A 16,366-nucleotide genomic window follows, 5' to 3' on the forward strand; every position below is an offset into this window, starting at 1 on the left:
GCCCGTCAACCCCCCGTTGCCCAAACGACCGCATGTGGAGCCCAGGGTTCGGCACGATCGACTCCGATAGCCGCAACGCCCGTTTCGCGTATCATGACTTCGCACTCTATCAACATTTATATAGCTGTACTGTTTCGCCATAGGGTGTCCGATAGCTCTGACACCTCAAGATTGTTGCGCGACTGTCGGCGTGAAATGGGCGGCGTGCTGGTTCCTTGAAAGCTCCTGATAGACGTTTCAAAATGGAGGAAAGGCCACGCAAAGCAGCGAAGAGGTTCGCGAGCGGCTTCCCCACGCAACACAGCGTCAGCCCATCTCCTCTCGTGGAAATACCCCAGGACCTGCTGCACCGCATCATTCATGTGTACCTATCTCCTGCTGACGTGCTGGCATTTCGGGCGACATCGTCCGCGCTGCGCCACGCCGTCGACACAAGCCGCGAGAACATATGTATTCACCTCCCACACCTCCAGCAGTTCCTTTTTCTCGACTTGTGCAGCGAGGCCGACCGCGCAGCAGCTCTGCCGGAAGCTGCTCAGGGGCGCGCTGGGGCAGGGGCGTCAGAGGGCGCGGGCGCGGCAGTGGCTGCGGACGTTGCCCCCGGCCGCTCGGCCTTCCTGCATGCGTTTTCCAGGTGGCCCCGTCTTCGCGACGTCTACGTGCTGGGCGATATGCCGGAGGGCCTGATAGCGAGGCTGGTGCAGGATGCGATAGCTGCCCAGCGCCTGCCCGAATTGCGGCACCTGCTGCTGCACCGCGTGTGCTGGGCACCGCCGCCGGCCGCAGCGCTGGCAGGCACACAGGCAGGGCACCAGCAGCAGCCGCAGCAGCACCAGGCAGGCCAGGCTCAGGGAGGAGGTGGAGTAGGAGGAGGGGCAGGACCCGGAGGAGCGATGCAAGGCGCGGCGGAAGCCGGCGTGCCGCCTCCTCCTCCCGCGCCGGCCGCGAACGCAGCGCCGCCCGGGGCTGGCTCATGCTTGCGGACGACTGCAGTGGCCGCGATGCTGGTGTGTGAGTCAACGCTACTGGGCGCATTGACGCCGGCAGAGGCGGTGGCGGAGCTGGAAGCAATGGACCTGCCGCGCGGGCCGCAGCCGCTGGTGCCGCCCGCCGCACCCGCCGCCGCTGCTGGTGCCGCCGCTGGCGGCGCCGCAATCGGCGCGGGCGGGGTCATGCTGGCCGCCGCGCTGGGCTTGGACTTGGGACCCGAGCTCCTCCAGCAACAGCAGCAACAGGCTGTGGATCTGATGGCGCCGGCGGCGGCTCCGATGGCGCCGCCCGCGCCGGTCGTGCCGCCTGCCGGCGGCGGCGCAGCCGCCGGCGGCGGCCACGGCGGCGGCCCCGTGCCTGTCGCCTGGCCCGACAGCCGCGTGCGTGACTCCGTGTCTCAGTCACTGGTGCACTGGCTGGGGCACCTGGCGGGGACCCTGGCCCACGCCGGCGCTTACGACGAGGCGGAGCGGGTGGCGAAGCTGTTGTGGGTGCCGACACTGGCGGATGTGACGCGGGCCACCCTGGCAGCGGTGCTGCTGGCGCGCGGGCTGCCGGCGCGCGCGGCGCGGGTGCTGCTCGGCATGTTCCAGCCGCGCCACGGCTGGGCGCTTGCGGAGCCGGTGCTCCAGGCACTGGAGCGGCAGCTGCAGCCGCCGGGGGAACAGCAGGAGCGGCAGGAGCAGCCGCCGCGTCAGGGCAGAAGGTTGAGAGACACGTGGCCGGTAAGGCCGCCGGCCGCCGGTGACGGCCCGGCGGCAGCGGGCGGTGGCGGGCGGCGCTCCAAGTTCGGACCCGCCGTCCAGCCGCCGGCGCCGGCGCCGGCGCCGGGCGCGCAGGCAGCAACGGCGCCCGCGGGTGCAGCGAACGGGGCGGCGGCAGGGGTTGCAGGACCCGGTGGAAGCGCAACGGGTGCAAAGGCATCTGGGTCGGGGGCAGGCTCGGCAGGCTCGGACGCAGATGTGGGTGGATCCGGAGGCGGCGACGCTGCCGCTGTCGCTGCCGCCATCCCGTCGGCCGACAGCGAGACGGCACAGCTGGCCAGCCGCCTCCGCGACGCCATGGCTCCATTTATGGAGGACGCCGGGTTCTTTGGCGGTATGGGACTGGGCGGCGTCGGCGTGTTCTCCCCGGGCAACCACGCCGTCTTGCTGGGCGGCCCATCGCAACTGACCCGGGCGTTTCTGGACGCGGTTGCTGACTGCGCCGCTGGCCGGCCGGCGGTGGGGCTGCAGCGCCTGGCGGCTCACTGGGTGGCACGGCGGCGGCAGCTTAAGCAGCGCCGCGCAGACCTGGCGCGATCGGTGGTGCGCGCGCGGCTGCGCGTCACGCAGGCGATGGCGCACGTCACGCAGGCGCTGAGGTTGGGGCGTGCAGCTCAGGCCGCGCCGGCGTCGGCGGTGGGCGCACCTGGGCCGAGGGTCTACCCCGCGGCACCGGTAGCGGGGCCGGCGGCGGTTGAGGAGCCCGGCGCTCCAGGTGCGGCCGCGGCAGTGGCGGCGGCGGCAGCGGGTGATGACGGCGTCCAGGCCGCCGCCGCCGCCGCGCCGCCAGGTGAGGGCCCCGGCGGTCAGCAGGAAGGCGGCGGCGCCGCCGCCGGCGACGCTGCCGCGGCCGTGCCGGCCGGCGACGATGAGCCGCCGCCCCTGGCGCCGCCGGCTGCAGCCCAGGCCGGCAGCGACAATGACTTCCTGAGTGACGACACGTCGGACAGCGACAGCGACAGTGTGCTGGACGGTGCCGCCGCCGCTGCTGGTCAGGGCGCCGGCGGCGCTGGAGGTGGCGCTGGTGGCGACGGCGACACCGGCCGGCGGCGGCGCAAGCGCGGTGACCCGCACAGCGCCGCCGCCTGGCGGCGGGCGTGGCTGCAGGCGGAGATTGAGCTGCGGTCGCTGAAGCGGTCGCTTGAGAGCCACGACCGGCGCGCTGTGGAGGAGGACTCGGAGTGCGCCTCTGCGGTGAACGAGTACCTAAGCAGGCAGGTGCTGCCGGCCGCGCGCACCCACCGCTACAGCGCCTGCTGGCGCCGTGGCGGCTGCCCCGCGTTGGAGGCGGCGCCTGGGGCCGGTGCTGGTTCCGTGGCGGGGGCCGGGGCTGGGGCTGGCGATCGGCAGGCGCAGGCATCTGGTGCTGCGGCAGCAGGCGCTGGCGGGGAGGGCGGTGCTGGCGGGGAGGGCGGTGCTGGCGGTGCTGGCGGTGCTGGCAGCAGCAGCGGCGGCGCCGGCACGCCGTCGCCGGGGCAGGTGCAGGCGATGCAGGTGCAGCTACTGTCGGCGCTGCTGCATATGCTTGACAGCTTCCTCCCCGAGCCCGAACCCGAGCCCGAGCTTGAACCCGAGCTGGAGCCCGACGCTGCAGGCGAGGGCATGGACGTGCCCGAGAGCAGCAGCGGCAAAGACTCTGCTGCCGCAGCCGCAGCCGCAGCCGCAGCCCGCCGGCGCGTTGCACGGCGTCAGGCCCGCATGCAGCTGCTTAAGCCGGTGATGGCATGTCGCGAGGCGCTGACGTCTCTGTGCGCGCTGCTGCTGCTGGGCAGCGGCTGCGCCGCCGCCGCCAGTCGGCTGCTGCGGGCGGTGCGGGTGGGCTGCCCGCACGGCCGGGCGTCGCTGCTGGACCGGCTGTGGGCGCTCACGGGCGCGGGGAGCACGTGGGTGCGCGCGCTGCCCTTCCACGGCAGCGTGACGGTCGCGCCGCGGCCGGCGCTGCTGTGGAGGGAGGAGGGCGCGTCCAAGCAGGCTAACGGCGCGAGGCAGGGGCAGGAACAGGAGCAGCCCGCCGGGGGACCGGCAGAGGCAGCAGGCACCGCGGCAGCTGTGCCAGTCAGCTGCGGCGACGGAGCAGGCGCCGCCGCTGCCGCCCAGGCACTGGCCCCGCCGCCGCTGGGCCCTCAGCAGCAGCAGGCACCGGCTGCGCAGGAGGCGGCGTGGGCGGTGCCGCTGCCGCCGGTGGAGGGCTTTGAGCACCACGGCGGTGTGGGCGGCGGGCCCGACGAGTGGGAGGGCCTGGGCGAGGGCAACCATATGGAGGTCCTGGAGGACGTGCCGGGCAGCCGCATCTACTTCCTGGACGTGCAGGTGGGATGGGGCAGTGGGGGAGTGAGGGGCCGGGGAGTGAGGGGCTGGGGGCTGGGGGGCTAGGAAGGGGGGCGTTGGGGAATGGGGGGGCTGCGGTGGGCGTGTGCCGCGTGCGCTTTCGTGCCCGCAGTGCTGGGCTGGTTGGCTTGTTGGGGAAGATACGGGATGCGCGGCAGGCAGGACGCTCGAAGGTCAACGACGTGTCCGTGTTACACTGAAATTGTGTTCCCTTTGTGTGCGCGTGTGTCTGTCTGTCTGTCTGTGTGTCTGTCTTCTATCTGTCTGTTTGTGTGTGCCTGTGTGTGTATGTGTGGCACACAGCCGCTGTGGGTGTTCGGCATGGGCGAGCTGGAGGAGTTCCCGGGCCCCCTGGACGACGACGACGACGACGACGACGACATGGACGAGGCCGGGGACGGCGAGGCGGACGCGCTGATGGACGACCTCGTGGCTCAGCAGGAGGTGCAGCAGCAGGAGGGACAGCAGCAGGAGGGACAGCAGCCTGCGGAGGCGTGGGGGGAGGTGGGCATGGAGGCTGCGCCCGAGGCGGCCGCGGCGCAGCATCAGGCAGCAGGCCAGGCGGCCGCGGAAGCCGAGGTTGAGGGCATGCAGCTGGATGCTGACGCCGCGGCGGCACAAGCCGCGGCGATGGAAGCGGTGGAGCCGCCGCTGGAGGCGCCGCCAGCGCCGCCGCCGCTGCCGCCGGACTTCCCAGCCGCGCAGCTCCTGCCAGACGCCATCTTGCAGGGGATCCCGCCGCCGCACGCGGGCCCGCAGGGCCAGCCGCACGGCCAGCCGCACGGCCACCCGCCCGGCCAGCCGCACGGCCAGCCGCAGGGCCAGCCGGCGCCGCCGCCGCCACTGCCGCCCGGCTTCGTCCTGGACGGCCTGGACGTGGAGCTGCCGGAGCAGCTGCAGATGCGGCTGCAGGAGGAGCGGCAGGTGCGGCTGCTGACGCGCGCGGTGCGCTGGCTGTGGTCGTGGGCGCCCAGCGGCACAGCCAGCTTCAGCCCCGCCGCCACCGCCGCCGCCGCCGCGTCGCAGTTCGCCAGCGGCGGGCCTTGGGCGGCGGCGCCGCACCCTTGCCGCGTGTTCCAGGCGCAGCCGGTGCTGGTGCAGCTGATGCGCGAGGTGGTGAACGCCGTGCTGCTGCCCAGGCTGTTACAGGGGGATGTCGGTGGCGTGGCGGCAACGCGCGGCGCGGTGCTGGCGGCGGTGGGCCTGGCGGGTTCGCCGGCCGCGCCAGTGGTGTCGCTGGACGCCATCGCGCCGCAGCCCAGGGCCGAGGTGGGGCAGCGGCTGTCGTCGCTAGCACAGCTGTTCAAGCAGGGGCTGATTAAACACTTCTTCAACTTGAAATCGGCCGCAAACGCCGAGGTCGATGCCGCCGCGGGCGAAGGAGCGGCCGGGCGGTTGGACGGCGCAGGGCCATCGACGTCCACAGGCGCGGATGCAGGTGGCGTTGGGGCTGCTAGCACCTGCGCCGGCGCGGGTCCTAGCATCAGCGCGGCGGGCGGCAGCTCGGCTGGCGCTGGCAGCAGCGCAGCACCCGCGCTGCAAGGCGCCGCGGCCGACTCCGAGGCTGAGGCTGTCGAGGACGAGGACGGCGAAGCCGCCGCTGCGGCTACCACCCTCTTGGGCGCGGATGAGGACGCGGACCTGGCGGACGAGCTGTCCAGCGGCGCCGGGCCGCCGGGCTGTCAGGAGGTGTGGCGCGCCTCTCTGGCGACGCTGATGGCGGCGTGTGGCGGGGACCAGGAGGTGCAGCGGCGGGCGGTGGACGTGGTCCTGGGCATCGCAGATGTGCGGCCGCGTCTGTCGTCTGCGGTGATGGTGGCGCAGGTGCGTGGGGAGGGCTGGAGGCAGCAGGCAGGCTGGCTGGCAGGCTGGCAGGCAGGGAGGGAGTGCTATGTGATTGGGGGTTGGCAAGGACGTGTGATGTTGGGGGAGGCTGCGTGGCTTGCCGGCTATAGTTGAGGACGGTGCCACAGCCACGTACTCGATCATGCTGATGCGTGTTGCCGTGGGGCTGACGTGTCGTGTCATGCCGTATCGTCGCCGTGTCGTGTCATGTTGTGTCGTGTCGTGTCATGGCGTGCAGGTGCTGGTGCAGCAGGGCCAGGCGGGCGCGGCGGCGGAGCTGCTGCTGAAAGCGTACGGCACCTGCGACGAGGTCGTCAGCAGCACCGCGCCGGCGGCAGCCGCAGCAGCAGCAGCAGCAGCAGCAGACGCGCATGCTGCTGCTTCGGCTGATGCTGCCACGGCCATGGACGGAGTCACGGAAGACAACATGGCGGGCCCGTCGGGCGGAGGCCTTTCAGCTGCCGCAGATTCCTCCGCAGCAGCAGCTGTGGCCGCAGCGCCAGCAGGCGCGGACGCCAACACCACCGGCCGTGCCGCGGCCCCAGCAACGGCAATGACGTCCACAGGCATTGCGGTCCGGCGCGAACCCGAGCTGCAGTTCCGGATGACGGTGTCCGGCCTGCCGTCCCTCCTGTGGGCCTGTGCGCACATCGAACACATGGCACGCATGGTGACGGCCGCTCCCTCCAGGTCCGCTCCCAGCCCCGACGCCGCCGTTGCGGCCGCCGCCGCGCACGCTCCCGGCCCAGACGTGGCGGAGGCGCCCGCGCCCGGCATCAACCTGCCCGCTGGCTTCGGCGCAGCCCTGGCGGCGGCGGTGGCTGCGGCGGCGCCAGCCGCCGCCCCGGCTGCGGCGGCGCCGGCCGCAGCCACCGCCGCTATTAGCGCATCAAGGGCGGCGGATGTTGCCAATGCGGCGGCGCTTGTGTCTGTGATGCGGGCGCTGCCGCCGGTGTTCCTGCACCGGGCCATGCTGTCGGCGCCGCTGGCTCTGAGCCCCGTGGAGGCTGTGGCGCGGCAGCTGCTGCTGGGTTCGCTGGGCCGGGCAGACCCGCTCATCGGTAAGGCTGTCTGTGTTTTGGGCGAGGACACGCCGGCTGCGCCTGCATTTGCGGAAGCCTGCAATGTTCCATTAGGAACGGGCACGTGTGCGTCCTTGCAGGCCGTGTGTGCTGTGCCGTGCCCGTGCTCCTGCTGGCGCTGAGTACCGTGTGTGGCAACGGATGCGCCGCCCGCAGGTGAGGGTGACATGGCTCTGGCGCTGCGGCAGATGCTGTACTTCAGCAAGCTCACGGTAAGCATTGTGATGGCGGGGCGGCGCGGCGATGGCAGGGCGGCGCGACGGACTAGTAGCCAGTGACGCACGATCAGCACCAAAGCAACCACAAGCCGTGCTCTCGTGTGCCGGGAAGCGCGTCCTGCGCTAGCTACCGTACAAGAGGTGTGTGCTTTCGTGCTGACGCCCAGTCGTCGACAAGCCAGACTTCGTTGTGGCCGGCGTGGTAATGCAGGCCGTGCCCTGGGACGACGCCCACGATGCCACTCGGCCCCTTGCGGAGCGCGAGGCGGCCGGCGCTGGCGACATGCTGGCGAGCCTGATGCAGGCAAGTTCTTTGGGTTAGGCACGTTGGCTGCGTGCGTCAGACACGGCCTGTGCGATGCTGTTGAGTGTCAGCAGCAGTACCTGAGCTTGCCGCGGCACCTGAACGGTACAATGCTGCCTTGTGCTCATGCAGTTGATGGACTCGACTCTGATGTCGGCCATAATGGGGCAGCGGGGCGGAGCCGCCGCCGCCGCCGCCCTTGCTGGCGCCGCCGCCGCCGGTGGCGGCGGAGGAGGAGCAGGGGCTGGCGGCGCTGCCGGCGGCGGAGGCGAAGGCGGACCGGATGTGGAGCCGGGCGTCGGGGCGCCGCTGCCTGCGGCGGGGCACCTGGTAGCGCAGGCGGCGGCGTTAATCGCGGATGCGTATGCACAAGCGGATTCGGACTCAGACTCGGCGTTGTATGATGACAGCAGCAGTGAGGATGGAGATGGTGGTGGTGAGGAGGGGGAGGCGGCGGACAGCGGTGCGGAAATTAGCGAGGAAGGACAGGAGGGCGACGGCGACCGCGTGGGCGAGGGCGCGGCAGGCGGGCTAGTAGCCAGGGTGGGAGCGGCAGCTGGTGGGGCTGGGGCTGGGGCTGGGGTTGCTCATCATGGGGCACAGGCCAACGGCGGCCGCGGCGGCTTGCCCGGCGAGCGGGGTGCTGGGCCACCGGAGCTGTTGCCGCCGCGGCCACCCCGCCAGGCAAGCGCGCCGCGTGGCGCTGTCGCCGGCGGCGGCAACGCCGGCGGCGCCGCATTGAGGCGCGTGCCCGCTGTGCTGAGGCGCCTCCGCAGCACGCCGGGTCTGCTTCGCGACCTGCTCGCGGAGTTTGCGGCGTCAGGGCTGTTCACCCTGGCGCCCTCAGCCCAGGCAGCCTGGGTCCCGGGCCTCCCCACGCGCTCCTCCTCTGGCGCCACATCTTCGCTGGTAATGCCCTCGACGGCTGCGGCTGTCATGGGCGCCACGGATTCCTCCTCTGCGCTCCGGGCGTGGCGGCGCTGGCCCGCAGGGCTGATCGCCGCGCGGCGGCTTCCGCGGCTTCTGGCGGCGGCGCTGCTGCCAGCTGACGTGGCGCCGCTGCTGGGCGGCATTTTGTACAAGACCGCCGACAACTGCTTCCGGTAGGGCCGTGCGCGCTTAATGTGTGTTAAAGAGCACAAGGCAGGACATATGCAGGACAGTGCCTGCGATGCGGAACGACGCGCGTGTGCGTGTATCTCATTTTGCACTTGTCGTAATCGCTTCCTGCCACCGTCGTGATCCGGGCTGTACGGCATTGGTTGTATCGCGGTCAGTGTCATCCAACGAGTAATCAATACCATACGCCTTCAATGCGCCCTTTGCGTACTGCAGCGGCAGCCTGCTGTATGCGCCGGTGATGGCGGCGGCGGCGGCCCGGGATGTGGGCCTTCCCGCGCTGGGGCCAGCAGCTGGCCGCCTGGTGGTGAGTGGAGTGCAACACGCAAGTGCGCCGTGCGGCTAGTGTGCTTACCGACATTGCTAGGACACGCCATTATGTGCAATCTGCATTTCGGTACCAGACCACACACAAAACGGCGCTCGCCTCAGCGGTTAGCACAACACGCCGCCCGCTCCAATGCCCCGCAGCGCGCCGGCGTCTTCCGGCTGTGCACCACCAGCCTGTCCTACGGCGTCCAGCAGCGGCGACTGGAGGCACACGAGGCAGCGCTGGCGGCAAGCGCCAGCCACACCGGCACCGGCACGGGCACCGGCACTGTCGCTTCCCGCCGCCTCCGTGCTCAAAGCGGCGCAGCTGCTGCCACACAAACAGCTGCAGTTGCGGCTGCTACCAACGCTGCTGCGGACACCACCCGGAGACGCAAGCGCCGCTCCCGGCATGTCGCCCGGCACCGCCCAGACGACCTTGTACCAGCCGGGTCCGCATCCGCAGCTGCAGCTGCTGCAGCCGCGCTCGCCGCAGCGCCCCGGCTGCCGCGTGGCACGGCGCGGAGCCAGCCGGCACAGGCGCGGCCGCTGCCGCGCGCCCGCACGTGCTGGGGCGCCGCCGCGGAGCTGCTGCTGCGGCTGTATGCGCCGGTGTGGTGGCGGGAGATGGGCGTGACGCTTCGGTCGCTGCAGCACCTGGTTGACCTGCCGGCGCGCGACGTGGTGGCGCCGCTGACACAGCTCATGGCGCTGTGCATGCACCCAGCGGCGGAGGCGTTGGGGCCGAGGTTGCGTTGCGACGAGCGGGTGCCGATGCCCATCAGGACGTGGGAAACGGTGGGTGGCAGATGCGGCGGCGAGGCGCATCAGTGGCAGGGCTTTGCGCTAGCACTGCCATTAGCCAGTCGCAGCCGCGCTACGATTTAACCAATCAAGCTGACAGTCCGCTGCAACCGCGCCTCTCTTGACCCCGACAGGTCACGCTGCAGGAGATCGCGGGGTTCCTCCTCGCCGACATCCCGCCCCTGCCGCCGCCGCGGTCGGGACCGCCGCTGCCCGCCTGCGTGACAGGCGCCGAATGGCAGGCAGCAGCCACTGATGACTGCCCTCCCGCTCCAACCTCGCACGCAGCGGCTGCGGCCGCGGGCGCCGTCGCGACAGACCTGCCACTCCGCCGTTTCGCACGCTCCGGCGACAAGGCCGTTTTCCAGGACTCCACAGCCATCCCATTCTCGGAGCTGGGCCCACGGGACGATCCGCTAAAGGACGGTTTGTCGACTGTGACGAGCAGGGTGCTGCTACTGGGCTTGGCAGCCCTGGCCGACAGCCGCAGCCCCCGGTCCGGCGACCGTGCGGGCGGCGGTGGCGGCGGCGGCGGCGGCGGCGGCAGCGGCGGCAGCGGCGGCGGCGGCGCATCCACGTCAGCGGCAGGGGTCCCGGGCCGCGGCCGCGCCGGGGGCAGGCGGGGTGTGCCGGGCCTGTCAACCGCTGCCCGAGTCTTGACTGCGCTGCAGGTGCGAGCCTGGCGTTGTGTGTGAGCGAGTCCTGTGCCAGGCCGGGAGAGGGGTGCAGGCGTGTCGTGTCGCCACTTACGACACGTGTGGCAATGTGTTGGCCCGCAGCACACCGCACCGCATGCGCTATGTTCATGTACTCGAATCACGTACGGACATCTGTGTGTACCGTATGTACCTTCCTCGCAGGTGCCACCGGCTGCGGTGGCGGAAGTGCTTCAGGGCGCGCTGCAGGGTTACTTGGACGCCCCTCGCCGACCCGCAGTGCAGTCACCGCAGCAGCCGCAGCCGCAGGCTAATGGAGGTGCGGTCCTGAGGCAGCAGCCAGCAGACCTGGTGGAACAGGGCCGGGCGCAGCGGGGCCCGGAGGGAGGGGCGATGCGCGCAAGGGCGGCGGGGCGACCGGTCACGGCGGGAGGCGACTCGGATGAGGACCAGGCTGGAGAGGCGGAATCCGCTCTGGAGCTGCAGGCGAAGCAGGAGCTTTTCGTCGCCCTATTGGACCGCCTGCGCGGCCCTGATGATGCAACGGGCAGCGTGAGCGTGTCCAGGCGTGGGATGCAGCAGCCGGGGGTGGAGTCGGCGGCTGGAGCATCGGGTGCGGCGTTTTGGATGCCTCACTTGGTGCGGGAGCTGCAGGCGGTGCTCGCTGACAAAGGCGTAGCGGGGGCGGGGGCTGCGGATGCCCGGGAACACCGGGGGCTCAGACGGCGTGCGGAGGTTATTTCATATTTGCTGAAGCAGTATGGGATGTTGTAGCGTCTCAGCCCATCCTCATGTGAAAGGGGAGTGCTAGAGCACCTAGGCACAGGGAGATAGGATGGCAGGGATAGCCGCGAGGCAAGGTAGCGTAGGTAGCGAAGATTTGCGTTGCGTTGTGTTGGCAGAAGGCAGTGTTACAGAATGATGTACGTAGATGTCATGCGTAGTCTTAGCATGAATGTTGCGGCGCCACAGCGTGGGAACAGCTGGCACGGACCGTCAAAGGCGTTGTTCAGGCGCACGGCAAGGGGCCATGCGGGGACGCAAGGTGCCATGTGTGCGTGGAGCATCGCATAGAGAGTGGCTTTCCCTTGCGAGGCTTCATACAGCGAACTGCATTTTTGAGCAAACACCATTTTCATCAAGCGGCAAGTTGCGTCAAATACTGTAAAGACAGCCCAGAACTTGCGAAGCTTTAGCAGCTCGCCACACCGTGAGTGATCTGCCAATTCCAAATTACTTGTTTTAAGTGCCGCCTTTTATAGTCGTATGGCAAGCCTAGCGGCAGACTGATCATTTTTTGCGCGCGAGAGGATGTAACAGCCCGGAAGAAATGAGCAGAGAAGAAGGCTCGTGGCGCTGTCTGCTGCCCATCCTGGTGCTAACGCTTGTCACATGCTCAGCAGCTGTAGAGGTAGGCGACGGGAGTCCCAAGTCTGCACTCCCGTGTGCATGTGTGCACACGGTCGCTCACGATGCCCCCGTAGGAGGAGGATGCTGCGGAGTCCCAGTCGGCTTTGGGCTATGCAACCATTAAACCCGGAGTATGCAGCGAGGAATGCTACACGGTCGCGACGTGCAACGAGGAGCTAGGGGGCAGGTGGGTGCGCGAAGTGCGCACACTGGGTGCCTTGATTGGTTCAGCCCCCGCGGCACACGCGCATCTGTGTGTCTCCTGTGGGTGGCCTCTACACCACAACCCTCATCAAGTGTAATTCCATGCAGGTGTGACTGCCCCAAAACCCTGTCTGGCAAGGACTGCCACCGGAAGGCCACAAAAGGCAACCTGCACGCCTTCGGGCAGGACTCGGCACGCGAGCTGCGCGCGCCCTTCCCGTGTCTCAATGACTGCAACGGCCGGGGCAAGTGCGTGTACGGCGCATGCGTGTGCACACGGGGTGAGAGATGTTGTGCTCGTGGACAAAGTTGCTCAGTGGGGGGCACGACATGACCCCGTTTCACGTCTTTCCAAATGATGACTGACGTTGCTCAGCACGACACGGGGACACGACACGCTCGCCATGATACCTCACTTCACATCGCCGCAAACTTCTGCAGGCAACTTCACGTCCGACTGCTCGGTCTCCTTAGACCCCGACACGCAGCAGCCGGTGGTGCTGGCGGGCAGTGGGTATGAGGCCCGGCGCAAGCGGCCGCTGATCTATGTGTACGACATACCGCACAAGCTGTCCAGCTGGTGAGGCGGGGAAGGCACGGGAGCATGGGGAGAGCGGGGTGCGGGAGACGCACAGGTGCCAGGGCACAGATGCTGCTCTGTTCAGGAGCCCGATGAGGCGGAGTGTTGGGCGTGTTAATTCACTCGTACGTGTAGGTACAACGTGTTGAAGATTGACCGCGGCCTACCGTGGGTGTTCTGGGAGCGGCTGCTGGGGAGTGGCGCGCTCACTGCGAACGGCGACGAGGCGGTACGTCGCGCCAGGGCAGAGCCATTGGTACCTGTGCGGTTGGGTCATTGCGACACGCAGCAAGATGGGGCCGTTCGGAGCTGTTTAGTCTGGCTCTTCGTGAGGCCAATCTGTACACCTCACAGGCCTGTGCGCTGGCGGGTCTCTTGTTTCAGTACTTGCACCGATACCACCATGCGACTCGACCTTGCCTGACAGCTTGCCCTACTCTATTTGCAAGTTCTGACGTGTTCCCATGCTCACCCTCACTCAAACTCTCAGGATTGGTTCTTCATCCCGGTGAAGTTGCGGAGCACCACCGACGGCTACAAGCTGCAGGAGGCGGTGAAGTACATCCGGAGCAAGTGGCCCTGGTTTGACAAGTAAGTGAGCCGGGGCGTGAGCCGGGGCCTGTCGCAGTGGCGGAGCGAGGCAGGAGGGGACCACCTGGAAGTGCAGGGGAGATGCATGCGCAACCGGGCGTCGTCCCACATGCGCGGCACGGCAGCAGCTGCGCACCTTGCAATGGTTCACGTGCAGCACTCCAAGTTGCTTGCGGTGCAAACCCTTGGCTGCGTGCAGATACGACGGCAACAGACACTTTGTCCTGCACTCTGGAGACACAGGGCGTGGTGAAGTGACGGTAAGTGATGGAGACGAGCAACCAATGCAGGCACTTGCTGGGACGCCGGGCCAGCTGCCCACCGCACCAGCCGCCTGGATTGGCGAGTGCTGCTAGCCTAAACCTCATGTGACGGCGTTGCCGAGCTGCGGCTGACCGACCCCAGGCCGTCAAGATGTCGACTCATGTGTGCCCCCCACGTGCCCCACACGTGCAGGGCGCCATCCGCGAGGACGCCACGCTGGCCAACATCACGTGGCTGCACCACTGGGGCCTCACAGAGGACTACCCCAGCTCGGGCTGGCGCAAGGCGCACCGCGTGGGCAAGGTGGGTGCGTGCGTACGGGAGCGTGGCTGCGCAGGGGGAGCGGGAGTAGCAGGACAAGGCAGGGGCTCCTGCGCAGGAAGTGATGAGCCTTCGCAGCTGCCCAATGTGTGCCAGCTGCTGTTTCTTGGCCTTAACGAGATATAAAGATGCTGGTTGTGCACCACGCGCATTTGCCAGCTTCCCCATGAGACGTAGCCGCTTGCCGCTTACCTCCCCTCGTCACGCACGCGGAAGCGCACACGAACACACATTACGGCATGTCTTTCCAGTGTGCTCTTTAACACTATGTCTGTACCGTCCCAATGTCCTCTCTAACATGCAGGACATTGTCGTTCCCATCTACTTTGGAGCCAAGCAGGGCCACGCCTTTGTGCCCATGTCTGGCCTGCACCCGCTGGCGCCGCGCATTCCTCGCAACGGCACCTTCCTCTTCAGCGGCCGCATCTGCGGCGACCACTCCCTGCCCGACCCCGAAAAGCCCTGGCCCCACTGCGCCACGAACCGCAGTCACGGCTACTCGCAGGGCGCTCGTCAGTGGGTGAGCAGCAGCGCGACTTGAGCACTTGGGTTGGGGGCTGGGGTCCGGGCCAAGGTCAAGCCCCGATGCTGTTGCTCGCCGATGCCTTTCCGGATCTCTTGCTTGCCCGCAGCCCGCAATCATTGGCGCCGTGTGCCCACCCGTGCGTGCAGGTCCATTTCCACCACTCGCAGCGGCCCGGGTATAAGATTGTTGTCAGCAATAAGGAGTACCCGGTCGACCTACTGAACTACAAGTGAGTCCTTTCTTGGCTTCTGAGGTGCTGACTAGGTGCCCTGGTGTACGGTGTGCGGCGAAAGGCCCGCGATGGTAGTAGATCATGCCATTGCCATCTCACACAACGCGGCCCTTCTACACAGGTGGTGCCTGGCGCCTTCCGGAGGCGGTCACGGACATCGACAGGTTAGTTGCGTCACGACAGCACGTTTCAACTCCCAACGCGCCACGCCATTGCAGCACTGCGCCAGTGCACACGCGCCCATGCTCCCACTCCTCAGACCACAGCCGTGCTGGATCTGCATGGCTGTACCACGCACCTCCCACCTGCAGGCTTTGGTCGCGGTGATGGGCTGCCTGCCGGTGGTGGTGAGCGATCTGGTGATGCAGCCCTTCGAGCCGGAGATGGACTGGAGCGCGTTCTCGCTGCGGGTGGAGCAGAAGGATGTGCCCACCATGCACGAGGCCATAGAGGCGGTGGATGAACAGGTGAGTGGCTATAGGGCGCGGCTGTGGGGCAGGGCACAGAAGGTTGCTTACGCACACGATTCGACGCCTGGATCCAGGGCCCGCTTCAAACGTTCCTGATACAACCGCTCCCTCCCCTTCGCTGCCCTCCCGCCGCCCGCCACAGAAATACGAGGAGATGCAGGATGCCCTGCGCTGCGCGGCTCAGCACATGATCTTCAGCACCATGAGCGGCGCCTTCATGCAGGAGGACGGAAAGTGAGGCCGGCTGGCTGGTGGCACTGTATGGGTACTGTGTAAAATGGGCCTGTGTATGTTGTGTGCGCATGTATCTTGATCAGACTGACCTGCCTCTCCTCCTGCGCAGGTGGGACGCGTTTGAGTTCGTCCTAGAGATCCTGCGGATGCAGCAGGGCCACCCCGGACTGCACCCCTCCAAATACGCCGAGGTGGACGAGCAGTACCGCGAGTGAGTCCGCCTTCTCTGTGTGGGCATGAGGGCATGCACCAGCTCCCCCTCCAAACCTTCCCAGTTCCCACCTTCCCACCCGTTCCTGAACACCCCCCCCCAGCTTTCTTAATTGCGGGGATCCAGACGGCATGGCGTCATACGGCAGGAAGCTGCGTGAGGCACAGCTGGCCAAATACCCGACGGCCCCCTCGCTTTCAAAGGACCCGGAGGAGCCCATGGACTGGAGTGATCTGTACAAAAGCTCAATGAACGGGCTTAAGAAGCTGCTCGAGCTGCACAGGTGCGCGTATGACATCGTGTTTGGGGTCTGGTTAGGAGTGCCCTAGCCCGCCGCCACCAGTGTGCACCACATAGCGCTACGCGTGGGCCTAGTCCATGTCGCTGATGCTGGCCTGTCCCCACCCGCCGCGCCCCCGATGCCCAGGCTTCCGGCTGAGGGCTCGGAGCCGGAGCCTCCACTGCCGCTGTGCTCCATGAGTCTGTGGGACCCGGAGCAGGTGCGGTGCAGCAAGGTGGGCCACCGGGAGCGGGTGCACCACCCCTACATCCCAGGCGGCGCGGCCTGCGTCATGCACAAGAACCTGGCCGAGTGCCCCAGGATGTGGGAATGACAAGTCCAGGAGAGCAGCGCTTTAAGGCTGTGTGGTAGATTACCGTCTGTTGGTACGGCATCCAATGCAGTCTAGGGTGGTAGCAGCATTCTTTCGCCCATGTTGGGCGGGGGCGGCCTGGATGGGGGCGCGGTTCAGTTCGAGCGTCGGGGGCCGACGCGCAACTGCAACGGTTGCACTTTTGGAAGGGGCACTTGGCAGGGTTATGGTTCATATAAGGTGATTCTCTGTCACTTCCTGACCGCGTCTGTGTAAAACCTATGCACAGTTCACATGAGCGTGCGCGACTC

At 68.2% G+C, this 16,366-nt stretch overlaps 2 protein-coding genes across 2 annotated transcripts; both read left to right on the top strand.

Annotated features, from left to right (window-relative positions):
- The first annotated feature begins 61 nt into the window (after positions 1-61).
- On the top strand, positions 62-11,593 carry CHLRE_12g502550v5 (uncharacterized protein). Its single transcript, XM_043068113.1, has 10 exons — positions 62-4,064; positions 4,386-5,906; positions 6,166-6,988; positions 7,166-7,221; positions 7,439-7,531; positions 7,664-8,634; positions 8,867-8,957; positions 9,122-9,757; positions 9,898-10,434; positions 10,624-11,593. The coding sequence occupies exons 1-10, from the start codon at positions 243-245 to the stop codon at positions 11,191-11,193; spliced, it is 9,120 nt and encodes a 3,039-aa protein (XP_042918254.1). The 5' UTR covers positions 62-242; the 3' UTR covers positions 11,194-11,593.
- Positions 11,594-11,641: 48 nt separating this feature from the next.
- CHLRE_12g502500v5 (uncharacterized protein) lies at positions 11,642-16,343 on the top strand. Its single transcript, XM_043068112.1, has 16 exons — positions 11,642-11,830; positions 11,904-12,016; positions 12,142-12,314; positions 12,475-12,613; positions 12,749-12,842; positions 13,104-13,204; positions 13,404-13,464; positions 13,661-13,771; positions 14,094-14,309; positions 14,462-14,544; positions 14,669-14,711; positions 14,859-15,014; positions 15,160-15,251; positions 15,361-15,462; positions 15,566-15,745; positions 15,890-16,343. The coding sequence occupies exons 1-16, from the start codon at positions 11,750-11,752 to the stop codon at positions 16,074-16,076; spliced, it is 1,932 nt and encodes a 643-aa protein (XP_042918255.1). The 5' UTR covers positions 11,642-11,749; the 3' UTR covers positions 16,077-16,343.
- The last annotated feature ends 23 nt before the right edge of the window (positions 16,344-16,366 follow it).

Source organism: Chlamydomonas reinhardtii, chromosome 12 (assembly GCF_000002595.2).
Source record: "Chlamydomonas reinhardtii strain CC-503 cw92 mt+ chromosome 12, whole genome shotgun sequence".
NCBI classification, from domain to species: Eukaryota; Viridiplantae; Chlorophyta; class Chlorophyceae; order Chlamydomonadales; family Chlamydomonadaceae; genus Chlamydomonas; species Chlamydomonas reinhardtii.